At 57.6% G+C, this 19180-nt stretch overlaps 8 protein-coding genes across 8 annotated transcripts; 4 read left to right on the forward strand and 4 right to left on the reverse strand.

The window, feature by feature from the left end:
- Nucleotides 1–273: 273 nt before the first annotated feature.
- Nucleotides 274–1059, reverse strand: SDRG_12969 (hypothetical protein; the record flags this gene model as incomplete). The annotated part of the gene is made up of 1 exon (XM_008619052.1): nucleotides 274–1059. One exon carries the CDS (start codon nucleotides 1057–1059, stop codon nucleotides 304–306), a length of 756 nt encoding a protein of 251 aa, XP_008617274.1. The 3' UTR covers nucleotides 274–303.
- Nucleotides 1060–1869: 810 nt separating this feature from the next.
- Nucleotides 1870–2697, forward strand: SDRG_12970 (hypothetical protein; the record flags this gene model as incomplete). The annotated part of the gene is made up of 1 exon (XM_008619053.1): nucleotides 1870–2697. One exon carries the CDS (start codon nucleotides 1870–1872, stop codon nucleotides 2641–2643), a length of 774 nt encoding a protein of 257 aa, XP_008617275.1. The 3' UTR covers nucleotides 2644–2697.
- Nucleotides 2698–4165: 1468 nt separating this feature from the next.
- On the reverse strand, nucleotides 4166–4837 carry SDRG_12971 (hypothetical protein). The gene has a single exon (XM_008619054.1). The coding sequence runs from the start codon at nucleotides 4800–4802 to the stop codon at nucleotides 4239–4241; it is 564 nt and encodes a 187-aa protein (XP_008617276.1). The 5' UTR covers nucleotides 4803–4837; the 3' UTR covers nucleotides 4166–4238.
- A 1622-nt stretch (nucleotides 4838–6459) lies between these two features.
- Nucleotides 6460–8054, forward strand: SDRG_12972 (hypothetical protein; the record flags this gene model as incomplete). The annotated part of the gene is made up of 1 exon (XM_008619055.1): nucleotides 6460–8054. The coding sequence occupies one exon, from the start codon at nucleotides 6460–6462 to the stop codon at nucleotides 7987–7989; it is 1530 nt and encodes a 509-aa protein (XP_008617277.1). The 3' UTR covers nucleotides 7990–8054.
- Nucleotides 8055–8459: 405 nt separating this feature from the next.
- On the reverse strand, nucleotides 8460–9920 carry SDRG_12973 (hypothetical protein). The gene has a single exon (XM_008619056.1). It carries the CDS (start codon nucleotides 9902–9904, stop codon nucleotides 8513–8515), a length of 1392 nt encoding a protein of 463 aa, XP_008617278.1. The 5' UTR covers nucleotides 9905–9920; the 3' UTR covers nucleotides 8460–8512.
- Nucleotides 9921–10686: 766 nt separating this feature from the next.
- Nucleotides 10687–11992, reverse strand: SDRG_12974 (CAMK protein kinase). Its single transcript, XM_008619057.1, has one exon. The coding sequence runs from the start codon at nucleotides 11941–11943 to the stop codon at nucleotides 10774–10776; it is 1170 nt and encodes a 389-aa protein (XP_008617279.1). The 5' UTR covers nucleotides 11944–11992; the 3' UTR covers nucleotides 10687–10773.
- A 1827-nt stretch (nucleotides 11993–13819) lies between these two features.
- SDRG_12975 (CAMK protein kinase) lies at nucleotides 13820–14704 on the forward strand (the record flags this gene model as incomplete). Its single annotated transcript, XM_008619058.1, has 1 exon — nucleotides 13820–14704. One exon carries the CDS (start codon nucleotides 13820–13822, stop codon nucleotides 14702–14704), a length of 885 nt encoding a protein of 294 aa, XP_008617280.1.
- A 1382-nt stretch (nucleotides 14705–16086) lies between these two features.
- SDRG_12976 (hypothetical protein) lies at nucleotides 16087–19128 on the forward strand (the record flags this gene model as incomplete). The annotated part of the gene is made up of 2 exons (XM_008619059.1): nucleotides 16087–19066; nucleotides 19098–19128. Exons 1-2 carry the CDS (start codon nucleotides 16149–16151, stop codon nucleotides 19126–19128), a joined length of 2949 nt encoding a protein of 982 aa, XP_008617281.1. The 5' UTR covers nucleotides 16087–16148.
- Nucleotides 19129–19180: the final 52 nt, after the last annotated feature.

The following is a 19180-nucleotide window of genomic DNA, read 5'->3' on the forward strand; positions in this document are numbered from 1 at the left end:
CGCGGCTCGTCAAGGCTAGTGCGCACGCAAAAGAGGTAGCGTGACGTTAACAAAATATTGCGGTTTCGATGTCGATTAAAAACTTTTGCGTGCGAGATCACTCGAATTGATGCAACAGGAATACTCTAAAGGGCAGCGACAATGCGACTATACTTTAGTGGTACAGTGAAAGACATTACGGTCGCATCCTTTCTTCTGATGTAGCGCTTTCTGGGATGCTAGCCAACTACTGCCCCTCGCGTCGATGAGAAATAACCCAGTCAAAACATCACCTCGTTGCATAATTTGACTACTAATAAGCAACTAACACGACGATGGAACATGCAGCACGATCGATCCGAGTGCTCCGCGGCACGTCGGACAGCACGGTGTGATCGCCAGCCAGTCACGCAAGCACGATACGTGAAAGCCATGACCGCACGCCAGCTCCAAGACGATCGCAGAGGCAAAGCTCTCCAAGCAGATCGGACACGCGTCGTCGATCGTCGTCGCCGTGGTCGTCGTCACAGTGACGCTCAAGGCTTCCTGAGGAATCCGGAGAAAGATAAACAGTCGCGCGAGGACGCCGGCTGGCACAACTGGCGGTTCGTCGGGATACCGCAGAGCGTGGAGCCAAGCGGTCGCGTAGAGGCTCCAGACGTGCGACACAAAGCTGCCGAGATCACGCATGCGCTCGGCAATCACACTCGGCTTCTCGGCATCAAAGTGCTTCTTTGGAAACGGCAAGCGCAGAACGTACGCGAGGTACTCACTTGGCGTTGCTGTCGTCGATAGCGTCTCGCGCATCTGCAGCACGTCCGAGTAGCGCTTATGGATGGTCCAGCGATGGCTTGTGATGGGGCAGGCAAGCGTCATGTCATATTGCACATAGTACCCGAGGCTGCATGCGCGGCCGATCGAGACGAGCTCGGGCACATGGCGAGTCGTGAGGGGGGCCGGCCAAAGCGATGTCCATGGTGCCAACTGGAGGTCTGTCGGCGGTGACTTGGCGTCGGCCATGGCGGTTGCGAGCGCGAGGAACGGCAGATCGCCGTGCGGGGTTGGGGGGCGTGAGTACATGGTACGCGTGTCGAGTTGAAATCGAAAATGACTATCTTGGTCACGACCAACATGACGCATGGCATCGCTTGCCGCGACTACACGATCGCGTCAAAGGCCTGGTAACGCCTGCGCCATCCATTCAACCATTCAATGTGGCGCTTCTGCACAAAGACGCCCAGCGGCTTCGGCGGTCGTCTCTGGCGTTGGTTTGCACGCCATCGGTCGCAGTGTTCAGAGCCAATGCTTGGGCGCCACGGCCGTGCGTCGCGCTGATGCCCGCCCCGCTTTTTTCAAATTGGGTTTAGAGCGCACTCTCCGAGACGTGACGTTCGTATCAAGTGGGTTTAGAGCGCACTGTCCTAACGTGACATCTGTTTCTAGTGGGTTTAGAGCTCACTGTCCACACACGTGATGTTTGTACCACGAATCCACTTGGTAAGAAAGGGTTCGTGACGCTTCGACATGGCACTTCTGACACCGTCATGGTGGCATGAAGTCATCCGAGCGCGCACATTGATCAGTGTTGTAAACGCCGAAACACCGCTCGATCAGCCTCAACACGACGGTGCTGCTGCCAAGGTGCTGCATGAATCGGCGCGTTGCCGTAGCATCCAAGTCAAACCGTCTGTCTCTACCAATTACCACCAGGCCGCCACGAGCAGCCACCTGTTGCCGAGTATACGTATCGATCACTGCGCGCGGAATTAAACTCGCTGGCGCTTGGCGCGCCAAGTGTACCGTCGCACTCGATTGGCTAAAAGTGGCCAATCAGCACCAAGCTTTCTGCCTCGTTCAGATGATCCTCCTCACTTTTCATTTTTCTTTGCCATGACAACGCAGTGCCACTCCAAGAGCGACGAGATCCATTTTATCGCATCCGCCAAGGCGCTGGTCGCGTCGTTGCCAGTCGTGTCGTCACCACTGACGCTGGCGCCATGGCACGCACCACCGGCAGCTTCACTGTTTCAGCTCACGCCCGTCAGTCTCTCGGCATCCATTGGCTCGGGTCAAAGCGCCTTTGGCTACTATGTACAATACGACATGACGCTCCAGTGTCCGATCACATCCCGCGCCTGGACCATCCACAAGCGCTACTCGCAGCTGCTCAAGTTCCGATCGCAGTTGACGAAGCTTCACGCTACATCTCCGTCACCATCACTAGCTTGCCTCTTGCAACTGCCCTTTCCCAAGAAGGCTCTCGACTCGGAGAAGCCAAGCGTCATTGCCGAGCGCATGCAGCGCTTCCAGACCTTTGTCGAGCACGTCTGGAGCTTGTACGCGAGCTGCGTGGTGCCAACCAGCGGCGCGCCAGAAGAAGCCGCCGCCGTCATCGCGTGTCTACACGAGTTTCTGAGTGTGCCCGAGGCCGTGCTGGCCATCTCGGTACGCCACATCGACGAGATGCCCCAGGACATGGACCCGTGCGTGGTGTGCTTGGGTGAGTTCGACGTTGACGACTTGCGCTGTCCGTCGGCGGTGCTGGCGCTGTCGTGCGGCCATGTGTTTCATCGCGATTGTCTTCAGCAGTGGTGTGCGGTGGCGGTCACGTGCCCGACATGTCGACGTGACGTCGGCGGCATGGCCAGCCTCCAGCTCCAGTAGTTTCGTGCGAGGACAAGTTTTTAACAATTCTATGTGTGATAATGTAGTTTACGGCCCCGCTTTGATCTTAGTTGTTGTTGGATGGGACATTGATGGTGTGCATGCGCATGACGAGGCAACCACGTGGGCACTGGGCCATTAAGAACGAGTAGATATCCAATGACGCAGACTCGTGTACAACTTGAGCTGTGTCAGTCGACACATATCTTGCGCCAAATCGTTGAATATCCCTGCGGCCATATCTCGAGCGATGCTGACGACGACATAATTTCCGTGAACCGTGACTTTTCGAGCCATTTCGACAGTGTCGTTTCAGTTACAAGTCGCCGCTCGTATCAGCGGCAATGAACGTTCCAGATAGGTGAGTCTCGCTAGTGAGCGCGCTCCTCTTTCGGAAGCGCATGGGCTGCCTCTCGCCCGACCCATCGACGCCCGTCACCAGCGGTCCAAGCCTACATTGACACGATCAACGATTTCTTTGTTGCGTAGCAGCGCCTCGAAGCCGTGCCACCGAGCTTACCGGAGGCGCTCTTAAAATGGTGCCAGCGTACAAGGCATTTGCCTCCCACACCGACTACCCGCAGCGTCTCTCGCACAACCGCACGAAGGTTGCGTCGACATTCGTGTTGTTGCCCATGGCGGCGCAAACGTCGTCCCCCATTTTTGTCTGAATCGCGCGGCTGCGAGGTGACGTGGCACGGCAGTAGAGCGTCCAGAGAAGCTCATTTGTTGTCGTGTCGACACCCGAAAAAAGCAAGTCGACAGCCAACGTAATTGCATTGTGCTCACTCAGCTCGAGACGCGCGGAAACATGCTCAGCATGTTTGGCTCGGTCCTCTCGCGCGACGCCTTTCTTTCCAGCATGAGAGTGTGGCCGACGCCAAAGAGCTGTACCCGATCGCGAACCCCGACCAACGCTACCTCGCGCATGACACGACGCTCTTGGGCTACCAGATTCCCAAGGGCACCAGTGTTCTTTTAGCAACGTACACGATGAGCCAGGACCCCAATGTGTTTGCAGATCCCGAAGAGTTCAAACCCGAGTGCTGGCTCGACAAAAGTGCAAAGTCGGTACGCGATCAAGCAGCAGCAGTGTACTCGAGTTTGCCGATTTTGGCTTTGGCGTCCGGAGCTGCGTCGGCCGCGAGGCATGGTCGACGTAAGGTTTATGCAGGATAGTACAATAATGACGCGTCAAGAAGTGTGCTGAGTAACATCTTGCAAAGTTGCTTGGTATCTGGCGGTGTATACCAGTGGGTGTACACTGTGGAGGCTGAGAAAGCTACAGCAGAGCACTGCAACGCGAGAGAAGTGCTGTCTAAAGAACTGTGAGTTGAACATTCATCGTGGTCAGAAGGGATTCGCTGCTTGCTGACGTTGCTAGGACATTCCTTGCAGCCACGTTAGCTCGTAAAAAAGAAGAACGAAGTGTAGACGATGGCAACTGCAGTCAGCCTTGGTAATACCTTGTGCTTTTCTTGCAACGTCTTGCCGTCGGGATAAACGTGCATTTTGCGCATGATGGATGGATGATTCGAGTACTATTGATGCGTTTGACGAAAGAATAAATAAATATCTATATTCGGTCAGTTGCTTCACATGACAAGGCTAAAATCGAGTGGTTCGAGCGTCGCCAGCCATGCCCCATCGTTGTCTTCGAGCAGGTCGGCGCACAGCGCCCAGTCGGCAGCGTCCACGCCCATGTCTTCGTCGCTCGTCTCGTCCAGGGGGCCCTCAAACAGATCTTCGAGGGTCTCAAGTGACGGTAGCTCCATCACCGAGAGACTCTCGATCATCATCCTTGGCGACGACAGAGGCGATGATGCTGGCGACCCCTCGCGCTTGCGGGCGATCGGTGTCGTCTCGAGCGTCGAGCTGCGGTTGAACTCGGGGTGGCTGAACGTGCACACGTGCGACTGCGTCTTGGTCCACTTGCGGAAACCAAAGTAGTTGAGCTGGCGCTGGAAGCTAGCGAGTTTGTTGTGCTTGAAATACTTGGAGAGCACCTCGTTCTCAAGGCGCGTGACGCTAAAGAGCTGGATGGAGGCGCCGTCGGCCGACCACGAGATGATGCTGGGATCTTCGGATGTGAGGATCGAGTAGAGGTGGCGAAGGAACTTGGGCACGCTGGAGATGCGGGACTTCTTGGAGGTCGTCATGATGGTTGTAGTAGTTGTTGTTTGTGTTGCGTAAAGGTAATTGTGAGAATGAAGAGAGCGATGCGAGGTCGTTGTCATGTGGCAAGAAGGTTCGAGCATGGTTCTCAAGGTACCAAGTGGTGCTGGGCAGCGAGGCAGTCGCTTGGAACTCTCCAAGCGACTGCCACTCCAGGTGGTATTGATACACGATGACATTGTGTCGATCGCACAGCGTCTGAGTCTGTCATGCATGACCCTGAAATGTCATCACACTGGGGCCGTAGAGCTGTGACCAGCAGGTATCCTGTAACTAGTCATGGCGTCCTACGCCGTATATGAGGAAACAGCCATCGAGAGCTCTCAATACAATCGGTAAGCTCCAACCATGGCGAGGTTGCACACCGACAGTCTATGCGGGCAAAGCACTTGATACCTTGAAACCAGCCAGTCTTAACGGCTCGTGTCACTTAAATAGATCATGTCTCCCATGACCAAAAACGAGATATAATGTCCACCATATCAACCAAGCCTCGAGTTCCCATCAATATGGTCCGTGTGTCGTATGCTGTGGTGACCAGCGTGCCGCGTGGTCATCGTTGGTGTTGCACGCGGGATGCGCTGCAATGACACAGACGCTCAAAACATGTGGTTCCGGACCAGATTACCAGATGTGCGCACACAAACGAGCCAGATTGACAGCGAGTGGGGTCTGCGTGCAAGGTCTGCGTGCGCTGTCAGAAAGACGAGACGACGAGTGTGGCTTGCTCAACCGTGGGTGGTCTGGCTATGGTCCAGGTCAAAGTTGTGGTCTGGGTGGTCAAAGTTGTGGTCTGGGTGGTCAAAGCTGTGGTCTGGGTGGTCAAAGCTGTGGTCTTGGTGGTCAAGGACGTGTCACGACGCTGAACTTGCCTACTGTACACCAGGACACCATCACCTCTTTGGTTCACCGGACGTGCGGCGCTCACGTAGACATACTGCGATGTACGAAGAAGCATTGTCGATAGCTTGCTTGGACGCCAGAGGTTTGTTGGATACTAGTAGGCAGCCCGTCCATCGGTCGTCACGTAAGAAATGAAATCGCGTTTGGACAGGCGATAGAAGTAAAAGCAGTAACATGTCACGGCGTGCGATGACGGTCCATCGACTCGAAATTTGAGGAAGCCGACCATTTGGAAGCCGACGAGCGTTGTGAGATCGATGCACCTCCTCGTAAGTAGCCGGCATCCTTTGCATACATAGCTCTAGCAATATATGTATGCTTGTGCGTCGCAAATCCCGTCGATTCCAGAGCCCACTGCGCTGATCTCGCCGAATGGTACACGGTACATGTACCATACCTGCTTGATGGCAATGGCAATGTGGTTGCGTCATCATGTACTCAATGGATCTGATTGGCCAGCCTTGTGATGTCGCTCCCAAGCCCATCAACCAAGCGCAAGGAAATCTAATTGCCGGGTGTTGGACTCCTTTAAGCGCGGGACGAGACCGCCTTGGACGACGTCGCTCATCAGCGTGCTGCAGCCACGCTACCCACGCCCTCCCGCTGCCTTCGTGCCTCTTAATACGTGGCAGGCTCGTCGGCGCGGTACACTGTACAGTACATCCGCTTCCACTGTTACACGGGGTGGGCCTGTCTGATGGTTCGACACCCAGTCGCAGCCACTTTGCACTTTCCAAGATGCTCCGTGTGCGCCAGTGTGCACGCCTCAAGTCGACGCTTGCCGCGGTCGCGCCCGAGATCCCAGCGTCACTGAGCGCGATCCCGACGGCCCCCGAGTCGGGGTTTGGCCCCTTCCGTTGCAGCCTCGCGTTCTTTGGGAAGGACAATGGCCTTGGCCGGCACCATGAGCGTTTTGACACGCTGCACAAGATGCTTGGCCCGATCTACAAGTTTCGCGTGCTGCCGTTCTCGCCGTACATGGTGAGCATCTGCGACCAGCTCTCGGTCGCGCACGTGTACCGCAAGGAAGGGGCGTTTCCCGAGCGCTTCTCGCTCGCGTGCTGGCGCCTCCATCGCCGTGAGAAGCAGTGGCCGATCGGCATTGTCAACGCGCACAACCACGAAGAGTGGAAGAAGTTTCGCGCGAGCATGAGCGAGCACATTCTGCAGCCGCACAACATTACGACGTGGCTACCGCGGCTCAACGACGTGGCCAAGGACTTTGCGACGCGCTTGGCAGCGGACGCCGCGTCCTCCGACACGGTCAACGTCGCACTGCCGCTCAAGGCGTTTGGCCTCGAGTCGGTGAGCGCGATCGTTTTTGGGAAGCGCATGGGGTGCCTCTCCCCCGACCCCAGCACGCCCGTGCCGCCGGATGCCCAAAAGTTCATCGATGCTTTCTTCGGCGTGCTCCATACGTCCCAGGACATGCTCAACTTTCCGCAAGAGACACCCGACTGGATCTACAAGCTCCTTCCGGTCTACAAGGCGTTTGTGAAGCACGCCGACTACATCTTTGACGTTGGCTCGGCGTTTGTATTGGAGAAGATGGCCGCGCGCGACAACTCGATCGTCGACCAAGATCTTCTCAGCGTCTTTTTGGCCCGGCCCGAGTTTAGTCAGCGCGACGCGGTTGCCCAAGCCGTCGACTTGCTCTTTGCGAGTGTCGATACGACGGGCACGGCGCTGCTCTGGGTCACATACTGTCTGGCGACATCGCCCAACGGCCGTGAGATCCAGATCAAGATGCGCGACGAAGCAAACGCGGCGCTTGCTGGCAAGACCGACATTGACGATGCGGCGCTCGAGCAGCTCTCGTACATCCGCGCGGTTGTGAAAGAAACGCTGCGGCTCTATCCAGTGGCGAACCCCAACCAGCGCGTCCTCCCCAACGATTTGACGCTCCTCGGGTTCACCATCCCGAAAGGCACGAGCGTCCTCATGCAAACGTACACGATGAGCCGGGACCCAACTGTGTTTGAAGACCCCGAGGCGTTCAAGCCCGAGCGCTGGCTTGAGCGCGACGGCAAGACTGCGAGCCAGCGCCAAGCCGCGGCGTACTCGACCTTGCCGTTTGGCTTGGGTGCCCGTGGCTGCGCGGGCCGGCGCCTCGCCGAGACCGAGATGTACATGCTCCTCGCCCACCTCGTGCGCAAGATGGAGCTGCAGTGGCCAGAGGACCAAGCCCACCCGAACGCGATCATCAAGACGTTCATGATGCCCGACAAGGAATTCCAGCTCCGTCTTGTGCCGTGGTCGACGTCCTAGAGGGTGCAGACCTCCTCCGTCGAGTGTCTTGCAGAAGAAGAAATTAGAGTCCTTTGTAGCGTGTCTTGTTCGAGTTTGTGGGGCTTCATTGGGACGTTGTGCTAGTATCGACTGCTCGTTGTGACCGTGCATATATGTGCTTTCTATCAATCTATCAAGACAGCCAGCCTGTCGCACAAAGCGTGGCCGCGCTCGACCAACATCGACATTCGACACTCGCAAGGGTCCATCAACAGTCACCTGTTTATCGACCGGGATTATAGTCTGGTGCTGCTACGTACTAGGTCGTATATACTACTAGTACTAGACGACGCCAACGACAACACAAACTATATAGGCACTGATGCCTAGCAACCCGGGGCACCATGTTTCAGTGGCATACCACCAACGCCGTAAAGTTTATGGCCTTGCTTGTACCGACTGCAAGACACGTCTCGCTGGCGACAAATCGTATAATGCACTCGAGGGAATGCCTAGAAACACTCAACTAAACACCATATTATATGGTACTGCTTTCAACTTATTATACATGTACGTTGCCATTGTTTGTCGTCGTGTGCCGCTGGCTGGGCGTCTCCAAGAACGAGTTGCCATTTGCGTGCAGTTGGCGCGCACGCTGCAGCATCGACGAGCGCAAGAGGCGGCGAAACTCGATGGCGTCGGCCGCGTCCGGGTCGTGCTCGAAGACGTGGGCCATAAACTTCCATTCGTCCAGCTGGTTGCGGTCGCTCAGCACGCGCACGTGCATATCATTCGACGGCGACCCCAACAACGAACCGCGTGTCGACCACTCGGGGTGCGGCCACGGCGATGGAGGACCCTCTTGGGATCGGAAGTCGGGGGGCGGTGGACGTGGCCCGATCGGTAGCGCTCCCACAGCAGCGTGTCGCGTCCCCAGCTCGAATCGCGAGCTGGGCATATAGCATGGGGCGGCTTCCGGGCCTCGGTTCGCTGCTTCCGGGTGTCGGTACGCGGCCTGTGATTGCGCGACGGGTGGGTGCGGGTGCGAGAAGGCGGCGCGAGGAATGCGGTGCCCGACCTCGCGGAATCTGGGCGCTACCGGACGACTCCTGGCGGGCGCCTCCGAGATGGCGGCGGGCGGCTCGGCGGTGGCGACTAGCGGCTCAGAGATCGTGGCAGCAGGAGGCGCCGACGTGGTAGCCGCCCGCATTGAGGTGGCTGGGGGCATCGACGAGGTAGCAGGCGTCGAGGTGGCTGCAGAGTCTTCCGAGGCTGCGGCGGGCTCTTCCGACGACGTTGTAGGCTCTTCTACGATGCTGGCAGGCTCGTTCGAGGCCGTGGTAGGAACTTCCGAAGACGTGGCAGGTACCTCTGAGGAGGCGGTAGGGGACTCAATCGTCGGCTCGGACGTTGGCGAGGCGCGTGCGTTGGCCTCGGCGGGCGCGAGTGTCAGAAAAGAGGTGCGTGGCGGCGTGGTGTCGTGCGCCCGCTTGGCGCGCTTCGCTGGCATCTCGTCCGTCTGGTCGTTTGCGTCGTCTGTCGTTGGCTCGCGCGGCAAGCGAAGGAAGCGGCGCCATGCGGGTGTATTGCGCAGGAGGCGCCAGCACGCCAAGACACCGCGGCGGTCGATCGCGCCGAGCTTCTCGACGGGAATGGCCGCGAGCTCATCCAAGATGACGTAGTCGTCGACGACGTTCGGCGGCTTGACCGCGATCGCGCGTGCGACGGCCGCGTCAAGCAGCGTGAGGACCGCGCTCATCTTCTTCCAGCGCGACAAGAGTGCGACGGCCGACCGCGTCGTCGGGCGATCGCTGCGCTCGACGATGTACTCGTGCATGCGCGCGAAGAGCTCGGGCGGCCGCCGGCGCGTGCTCGTGTCTTCGCTGCAGATGGCCAGCCACGCGTGGCAGAGCTCGAGGTCGTCCTCCTTGGACCACGCGACGCCGCGTGCCATGCTCGTGCTTGGTCGCAATACTGTTTTAAACATCCGTGGGCGAATGCGTCATAACTTGGTTTCAGTATGCGATAAAATACACATTCATTTCCATTCGATTGGCTGCTTTTTCGTAGACTTTCAACCAATCCAATGTTGCTACAATCCTCCACCTCCATCTCCACCGCGTTCCCGCCACGCCCGTATCCAGGACACCGATTCTTCTGCTGTGTCTACAGTCCGCTCGTACTCGCCTACGGGCTTCGTTAGTACTAGTATAGAGAGGCTATCTCGTTTGCACTATTCATGGCAGCCGACAAAGATGCAGTCACCACCGTGGTCAAATGATAATTTGATACTTGGTACGTGGCAGGAAAGGTGGCCGTCTAGTGCACGGACGCAGTAGCCGACAACACCAGAGCAAGCTGCAGAACAATCAACTCCGTCCAACTGCGCGAATGCTCTCGGTCCCATGGCACTCGACTGAACCAAGCAAATGCAAAGTGAGATTTGGGTTATTAGCTAGGAGCTACGAAACCCTACCCCCAAGGTACGCGTTTCGTTTCAAGGACACGGGGCAACGTGAGCGCCTTCAACTGGAGCCATTCAACCGCACATGAGTGTCAAACTTGTCGGAGTCACGGCCTTTCTGGCGAGATCATGAACCTCAAGATAGCTATCGGCTATAACTCTCATTACCGACTGTCGGAGTTATGGGTGCGTCACCCGAGATCGGCGACCGGGCACGGTGTAGCGCTTGGTCACGCTAAAGACTTGGTAGCAATGCCATCGTCACAAGACAATATATGCTATAAAACCAACACTGCTGCATTCGCATGTCGACACATACATACCGAGTATAACTCCTATCGTACTAGTTTGCGGCGCGGTCAGTCCGCGACGCAGACGCCATGAAAGCAGGCGACGAGCGACGTCACGTGACGCCGGAGTGTCGGCAAGTCCAGTGGGACCAGCCGTGGCGGGTCGACCTCGGCAAAGCAGTTGGCGAGGAGGTCGAGGCCCGGCGCCGTCTTGGTCATGTAATCACCGGTCGATAAGAGCTTGTGCTCGACTACAAGCGCCAGCAGCTGCTGCACAAAACCTTCCAGAGGCGCTGTCGTGTCGTGAAGCCAAGGGTGGGCACGCGCGGCTGCGATCGTCGCGCGCTTGGTCGGGTGGAGCTGCAATAGCTGCTGCACAAAGTCGGTGGCATCTGCCGACAGTGTCCCGTACGTGAGGGATGATGAAAAGTCGGCGCCATCAAACGGAAGGCGGTGGAGTAGCATCGCATGCACGACCACGCCGAGGCTAAAGACGTCGATGGACGCACCGTACGCTTGCTTGCGGCACATTTCCGGGGCCATGTAGCCGTCGGTGCCGCACTGCCGCGTGAGCGGATGCCGGCACGACGTCGCAAAGCCAAAGTCGGCCACTTGCACCGTCAGCTTCCACGGCGCATTTGGGTCGATAGCGGTCACGAGGATGTTTTCGAGCTTGAGATCCCGGTGCACAATACCTTGGGCATGCATCGCGTCGACAGCGGCGAGCAGCTGCAAGGCAATGTGCTTGGTTGCCGTCTCCGAGAGCGGGCCGTGGGCCGTGACGTATGAGAGAAGGTCGCCGTGCGCTGCGAGCTCCAAGACGAGCGAGATCGTGCGGTCGTCGCCATGCTCGTTGTTGACGTCGTCAAAGTGGTCGAGGAGGCGGACAATGTGGGGATGGCCTTGCAGTGCGCGGAGACAGGCGATCTCGCCACGCACATCCTTGAGCGCATACGCGCTATTCGTCACACTGCGCGTCATGCGCTTGATGGCGACGGCGCGGCCCGACGCCTTGTGCCGGCCGCGCACGAGGTACGCCGAGCCGCCGGCGGCGAGGAGGGCGCTGCGGTCGATGTCGTAGACGTCGTCGAGCGAGGGCCGTACATAGGGGGCGAAGGGCACCGGTTTACCGGTGCAGGGCGCCTTGGTGAGCGCGGCCCACTGCGCCGCCCTCGAGAAGGAGCTGCCTCGGGCGGTCCCACCGCGGACGGCCGCGACCGAGAGCGATGGGCGCTGCATGGCTGCGATCTTATAAGCGACTGAGCTCGGACGTTGGCTGGAATCTTGCCGGATAAAAAGTCGAAGCCGGACCTTCTTCCGGATACGACGTTGAAGTTGCTTCTGTGAAAGAACGCAAGCGCGAAATCAAACACGCCATGCGCCACGCCGACACTATCAAGTTGATAGAACCTCGATACAAAGAAATCGACCAGTTTCTATACCACGAAGGACGCATAACGGCTCGTCGTTGTCAAGTGATGCACGCAACATGAGATGGGGCAGCGGAGACCACCAGCAGATCATCTTCGAATGGGCACTCGGCTGCATAAGTATGCTCCAGACGAGATACTACCGGGCAACGACAGAATGTGGTACTCTGTTGTGTGAAGGAAGGTCTGTTCGTTCGCCATCATAGTGCTCCAAGGAAGCAAGACAACGAGCTAGGAAGCGAGGCCCTTCCGAGGGCTAGGGTCTGCTGTGCCCGCATTCTCGTGTAGTCGTATGCTGGGTATCCTCGAGCCGTGCAGGTACGATTGCAATTGTTGACTGCGCTCATTCTGTGGAAATGGAATCGCTTGTCATCTTTGTCGTGTTGTGACATTCGAGCGGGCAACGCCTTCGAATACCAATGACCAAATCCCATACCCACTGGCGGTCGCCAAAATCTCCGATAGCACCTGTACGATTCAAAAGTCTACCATTGCAAATTGTTCTTACACTGTACTACAATATATATGAACGTGTTCCGCGTTATCTTCATTATTACACAAAGACTTCGCATACGTAGCGCTACGCCTGAATGCGTGGGAGTTGGCACCAGCATAGTAGCGTTTATTTCTTGGGGCTGTGTTTAGGGTCGAAGGTCAAGCAAGTACTAGTATGCCATCTTGAGCTGTTTGCCGATCTGCCATTTCAGAGCATAGCCACAAGATCAACGGCAAAAGCTCCGTGCAAGTCTGTCAATTGCTGGTTAAGCTCTCAGCCTCTTTGCAACTCGGAGTTTTTAACGCACCGACCAATCCCTTTTTTGGCGGCGGCGACCTCTAGTACGCAGCACGCGCCTCCTCCACCCTCTTGCATGTAGAGCGTCGTGGACGAAAATGATCAATGGCATGGAACGGGCCTGAAAAATACAGGGTCGCGCACTCTTGTGTCGCCTTCCTGCATCGAGAGACCGCTTAACTCGAGTATGTGTATCTGAAAGCCATATATCCTAACCGCTGGGATCCTAGAGTATGTGTATCTACTGGATGGTGTCAAGGCAGCGATGCTGGGAAAGGAATCAGCCGCGACCTCTAAAGCTTGCACCCCATACGTCTTGCGTGAGAAGCTAGCAGTTCCGTCACAACAAACCAAGATGGTCCCCCTTGGGTGTAGTCTTGCCGACAACACTCTCGGGCTACGCCGAAGACGGCCTCCAACGTGCTCCGAGCCGCGTTCCGCTACCTCTGGCCAGTGCTCCGCGCCTGCGTCGGGTTCAGCGTCTGGCAAATTCGAAACGATCGCGTCTTTCGCGCCGACCTTCCACTGCCAAGTCCATGGACGGCGGCGCGTGTCGCTCAAATGCACTTGCACCACAGCCTCGTTCAAAAGCCCGGGCAGATGGCTCTCCGTCGCCTTCTCCGGCTCCTCACTCAACACGAGCGGCCACGCCAGCACCTTGTCCCGCGGATCGCGCTCCTGCCTCAACAACAAACCAAGATGGTCCACGACAGGAGCCAAGTGCCTTCTCGTTAGCCACCTCATCGATTCAATAGTCACCTTGCTGGCGGCAATAGCAAGCGGCTTGCGATACTGCGCATTCGTTGCAGAGCCAGTGTGGATCGTACAATATCGCCTTTACCCAATTTCGTAGAAAATTTGAGCTAGGAAACACGCAATGATCTATAAACCCATGGGACTTTCGACGCCGCTAGATTACGTCCGACGGGCCGTCACATGGCTGCGTGCCCGTGCGCAGCAGACGTCGGCGACACCACCGCTCGCGTCGCAATACAAACTTCTGGACGGGCCGGTACTTGGTGTAGGATTTGCTGGCACCGTCGTGCGCGCGAGAGACCTTGCATCGGGCAAGGAGGTCGCGGTCAAGCGCCTTCGACCGCCGTTGCACGCCTCCTCGCACGCCGCCTTTCTCCGAGTGGCGCACAACGAAGTGGCTTGCTTGCAGTGCGTCGCTGGCCACAAGCACGTCGTCTTGCTTCTCGAGCGGTTTGAGACGTCCCACACCTTTGATATGGTGTTTCCGCTCGCGGCGCATGGCAACCTCGGACACTACCTTCGCGTTCACGGCGATATGCCCGAGATGGCCGCCAAGTCGGTCATCAAGCAAGTGCTCGCCGCGGTGGCCCACTGCCATGCTCAGCGCATTGTGCATCGCGACATCAAGCTCGAAAACATCTTGATCACACAAACACAAGAGACGTGGCGGCTCACGGTGCAGCTGGGCGACTTTGGCTTTGCAGCGATGCTCGACGAGTCATTAGTGCTGGAAGGGCTGTGCGGCACGCCCTTGTACGTAGCCCCCGAGATCCTATCTGGCGACGTGTACTCGATGGCCGTGGACCTCTGGAGCGTCGGGGTCGTGGCATACATTCTTCTGGCGCATGTGATGCCGACAAGTCCCCGAGGGTCCCAGTGCCAGCGCCTGCCGTCGATCGCAGCTCAAGCGTTCGTGCAGGCGCTACTGCAGGTGGACCCGTCGAAACGGAGCTCGGCCACAAGATTGCTATCCCACGACTACTTGACGGATTCTTTTGCAAGCCAAGTCTGGCGCGTCTGATGGGAGAAGAATGAAGAGCCACCGGTCTCCAGAACAGATGTATGTGGGAGTCGCAATGTGAACGAGTGTGTATGTCTAATCCCCGCGATGCGTACAGTACGAGTAGCACCCCACCCGAATGTGCACGGTAGCTACCTTTCGCGACCAGATCCATGGCCGTGCACATGTGGTTGAATGAGAATCTCGTTTTAGCTGAAAACGTGTTTCGAACCAGAGTCGTGTGGCCACAGGAATCTTATTTGAGAACGAAGAAGGCATTCCCCTTTCTCCCACTTCTCGGACAAGCGTCATGCAACCGCGTACATCGTACGTCCTACCAAGTGCCAAAGTCCTTCTCCGCCTTCTTTGACGACTTCTTCAGGATCAAAGATACTTCTGGACATGTGCTTGGCGTTGAGGTGGCAACGAAGCGAGACGAAGGAGCGTGTGTACCCAGCATCTTTTGTACGAGCATGATAAGGAGTACTATGGTCCATCTGGCTCACCAGACCAACCATGCACGCGTCTGATACCTTTATTTTTCTTCCTAAAGAGACGATAATCGTAGTGTACTCGCCAGAGAACCTGGCGAACATTCTGCGATACTCACAGATCCCTCGCTACGAGGTGGAAAAGACCGTCTTCGAGATCGATCAATGCTGTGACCGTTGCAGACCAAGCAAGCCTCGAAGAAATTTTCGTTGACGAGCGAAAGGGACGACCCCTACCCCGCCTCGCAGAGAAACAACCAGCCAATCACGTGGGACCAAACGATTTGTCGACGGATCACGGCGCCGCAAGCGGGTGTCCCAGCATGTTCCCATGTTCCGACCTTTGATGGTCGGTCGATTCTACTGGTACCAATACGGGGCCAAGCAAAACTGAGAGCTCGGGCCACACAGCTAATGAGCGAATATGCTCAATACCAGTTGCTTCACTATGGTTCAAATGCTACGTTTCGAAGGACTCGCATCGTACGAGTGCGCGACAGACAAAAGATACCTGTGTCGTGTGAGTTGGATGTATAACAATGCTCTTTGGCCCACAACGCGGCTGCGTTGCCGTGCGGCAAGCCATGTCGCAAGCGCAATTTCGAATCTCCAGCTCGCGCACCTTCAGTCCTCACACCCGGCTCTCTTGCTCCTTGTTTCTTGCGAGTACCCACCCCGCGATAGGTTGGGACCGTACGTTAGGTGCGCGGCGTTTGACCTTGTATCCCATGTCACCTTGAAGATCGCACTGCAGTGGCCAATCAAACGCGCGTATCTTCGTGGCAGCCAATCATTTACGCGTGGCTTTATCGGTCCACCCAATCAGGAGTCGACCTTTGTTCTAGAACATCTTGCCGAACATCCGCGTGTCGCATATGCGTATCGCAGAAACAATCTAATCCGAGTTTGGTCCCGCGATCAAAGACTTGTAAGTCCATAGCTCATTTTCCAATTTCCCTTCATCGATTCACACGATGACCCACTTGCTACCGGGCGACTTGATCCGGCTCATCGAAACGCCCAAGGAGAAAGTCCAGTCGACACTCTTGCACGTCGGGGGCCTTGCCGGCCTCGCCAAAGCCCTCGACTCGTCGCTCGAGTGTGGCCTCGACGGTGCCAACGACAAGGACCTTGCGCTGCGCCGTGATACGTTTGGCTCCAACTTTGTGCCACCGCCGCCGCCCACGACCTTTCTGCAGCTCGTGTGGGCTGCCTACAAGAACTTGACGCTGCTTGTGCTCACGGGCGCCGGTATCCTCTCGCTTGTCCTTGGCTTTACGGTCGGTGGGCAAGAGCCAACGCCGCGCCGCCTCAGCGACGGCGACCCCGCGACCACGTGGATCGAAGGGTTTGCGATTCTGCTTGCGGTGACCATCGTCACGATGGTGACGGCAGTCAACAACTATCAAAAGGAGCAGCAGTTCCGTGCGCTCTCGGCCATCAAGGACGACGAGATGATCAAGGCCATCCGCAACGGGGTACCGTGCGAGGTCGGGAAGCACGACTTGCTCGTCGGCGACGTGGTCCGCATCGACGTTGGCGACATCTTGTCGGCCGACGGCATCGTGTTTGAAGCGTCCGAGCTCAAGGTCGACGAAAGTGCGATGACGGGCGAGTCGGTTCTCATTGACAAGCACCCGATGGGCTTGACCCCATTCGTGCTCTCGGGCACCAAAGTCATGCAAGGCATGGGCAAAATGCTGGTGCTCGCGGTCGGTGTCTCGAGCCAGGCCGGCATGATCTCGGCGCTTCTTGTTGGCGGCGCGACGTCGACGCCGTCGAGTCGCACCATGACGCAGATCAGTGACGACGACGCCTACGTGGCCATTGCAACGCCGCGGGACGACGATGCGAGTGGCAATTCGGACAAGATGCTGCATGTGGCACCGACGCTGGACGAGCCGGAAGAGTCGCCGATGCAAGGCAAACTCGACGCACTCACCATCTTGCTCGGCAAGTTTGGCATCACGATGGCGCTGCTGGTGTTTCTCGTGCTCGTTGCGCGCTTCTCGATCGACCAATATGCTGTGCAAGGCCGGTCGTGGGCCGGCACGGCCGATGTCAAGGAGTATCTGCACTTCTTTATTGTCGGCGTCACGGTCCTCGTTGTGGCCATTCCCGAAGGCCTTCCGCTCGCTGTGACGATCTCGCTCTCGTTTTCAGTCAAAAAAATGCTGCTGGACAACAACCTCGTGCGCCACTTGAGTGCGTGTGAGACAATGGGGTCAGCGACCACGATCTGCTCGGACAAGACGGGCACGCTTACGACCAACCAGATGACGGTCATGCAGTGCTGCATCGGCGACACCGTCTTTGATTCACCGGTGGCATTGGGCGAGTCAGCAACCAACGAAATGGTTGAGCTGCTCGTGCGCAGCGTCGCTATCAACTCGACGGCCGAGCGCGTTGACGGCGTCTTTACCGGCAACAAGACCGAGTGTGCGCTCTTGGACTTTACAGCAGCGCTGTCGCCGACGACCGCATACGACGCCGTTCGCCGGGCGCATGCCAACATGCACATTCTCCCATTCTCGTCGGCCAAGAAGCGCATGTCGGTGGTCGTGCCGCTCACGGCGACGTCGTGCCGTGTCTACACCAAGGGTGCGAGCGAGATTGTCTTTGGTCTCTGCAGCCACATGGCGTTTCCCGATGGTCAGGCTCAAGAAGTACCCCATGACGTTTCGTTTTGGCGCGAAAATATCATCCAGCGTTTTGCCAACGACGGGCTCCGGACGCTCTGCCTCGGCTACAAGGACATTGCTGCACCGTGGGAGCATGTGATTGCGCACTACTCTGAGGACGATCTTGAATGCGACCTCACGTGCGTCGCGATCGTCGGCATCGAAGACCCCGTGCGCCCGGACGTCCCCGAAGCCATTCGCCAGTGCCAGCATGCCGGCATCATCGTGCGCATGGTCACTGGCGACAACCTGGCGACGGCCACGTCGATCTCGAAAAAGTGCGGCATCCTCCAGGACGACGCCGACGCGCTCGTCATGGAAGGCGCCGAGTTTCGCCGCATCGTGCTCGATGGCAACGGCCAGCTCAAGCAAGACGTCTTTGACACGATCTGGCCGCGGCTCCGTGTCCTCGCGCGCTCGAGTCCGCAGGACAAGTACACGTTGGTCTCGGGCATCATGGCGTCGACGGTCCACGGTCCGCAGGTCGTGGCAGTCACGGGCGATGGCACCAACGACGCGCCGGCGCTCAAGAAGGCGCATGTCGGCTTTGCGATGGGCATTTGCGGCACGGCCGTCTCGAAGGACGCGTCCGACATCATCTTGATGGACGACAACTTCAAGTCGATTGTGAACGCAGTCAAGTGGGGCCGCAACGTCTACGACTCGGTCTCCAAGTTTCTCCAGTTCCAGCTCACGGTGACGTTTACTGCGATTACGCTCTGCGTGCTCGGGGCCATTTTTCTTGAAGAGACGCCGCTGAGCGCCGTCCAGCTGCTCTGGGTCAACCTCATCATGAACACGTTTGCGTCGCTTGCGCTCGCGACCGACACGCCGTCGAACGCCGTCCTCGACCGCAAGCCGTACCCGCGCACCAAGCCGCTCATCTCCAAGAAGATGACCAAGCACATCCTCGGGCACCTCGTCGTGCAGCTCGCAATCTTGCTGACGTTGACCCTCGCGGGTGAAAAGCTACTGCAGATTCCGTCCGGTCGCAAGTATGAGACCGAGGACCCGAGCCAGCCCTCAGTGCACTACACGGTCGTCTTCAACACGTTTGTGTTCCTCCAGCTCTTCAACGAAATCAACGCGCGCGTCATCCATGACGAGAAGCGGGTCGTGCTCCGCGGCCTCTTGACCAACCGCCTGTATGCGTCCATCTCGGTCCTTCAAGTCGTGCTCCAAGTCATTTTTGTTCAGTTTGGCGGCAACGCGTTCGACTGCGCGCCGCTGAACGGGACGCAGTGGGCCGTTTGCATTGGCCTTGGCGCGCTGAGCTTGCCCGTTGGCTGGAGCTTGCGCCGGATCCACTCGCACCATTTGCCCAC

This window comes from Saprolegnia diclina (assembly GCF_000281045.1).
Source record: "Saprolegnia diclina VS20 unplaced genomic scaffold supercont1.54, whole genome shotgun sequence".
In the NCBI taxonomy this organism is placed as follows: Eukaryota; Oomycota; class Saprolegniomycetes; order Saprolegniales; family Saprolegniaceae; genus Saprolegnia; species Saprolegnia diclina.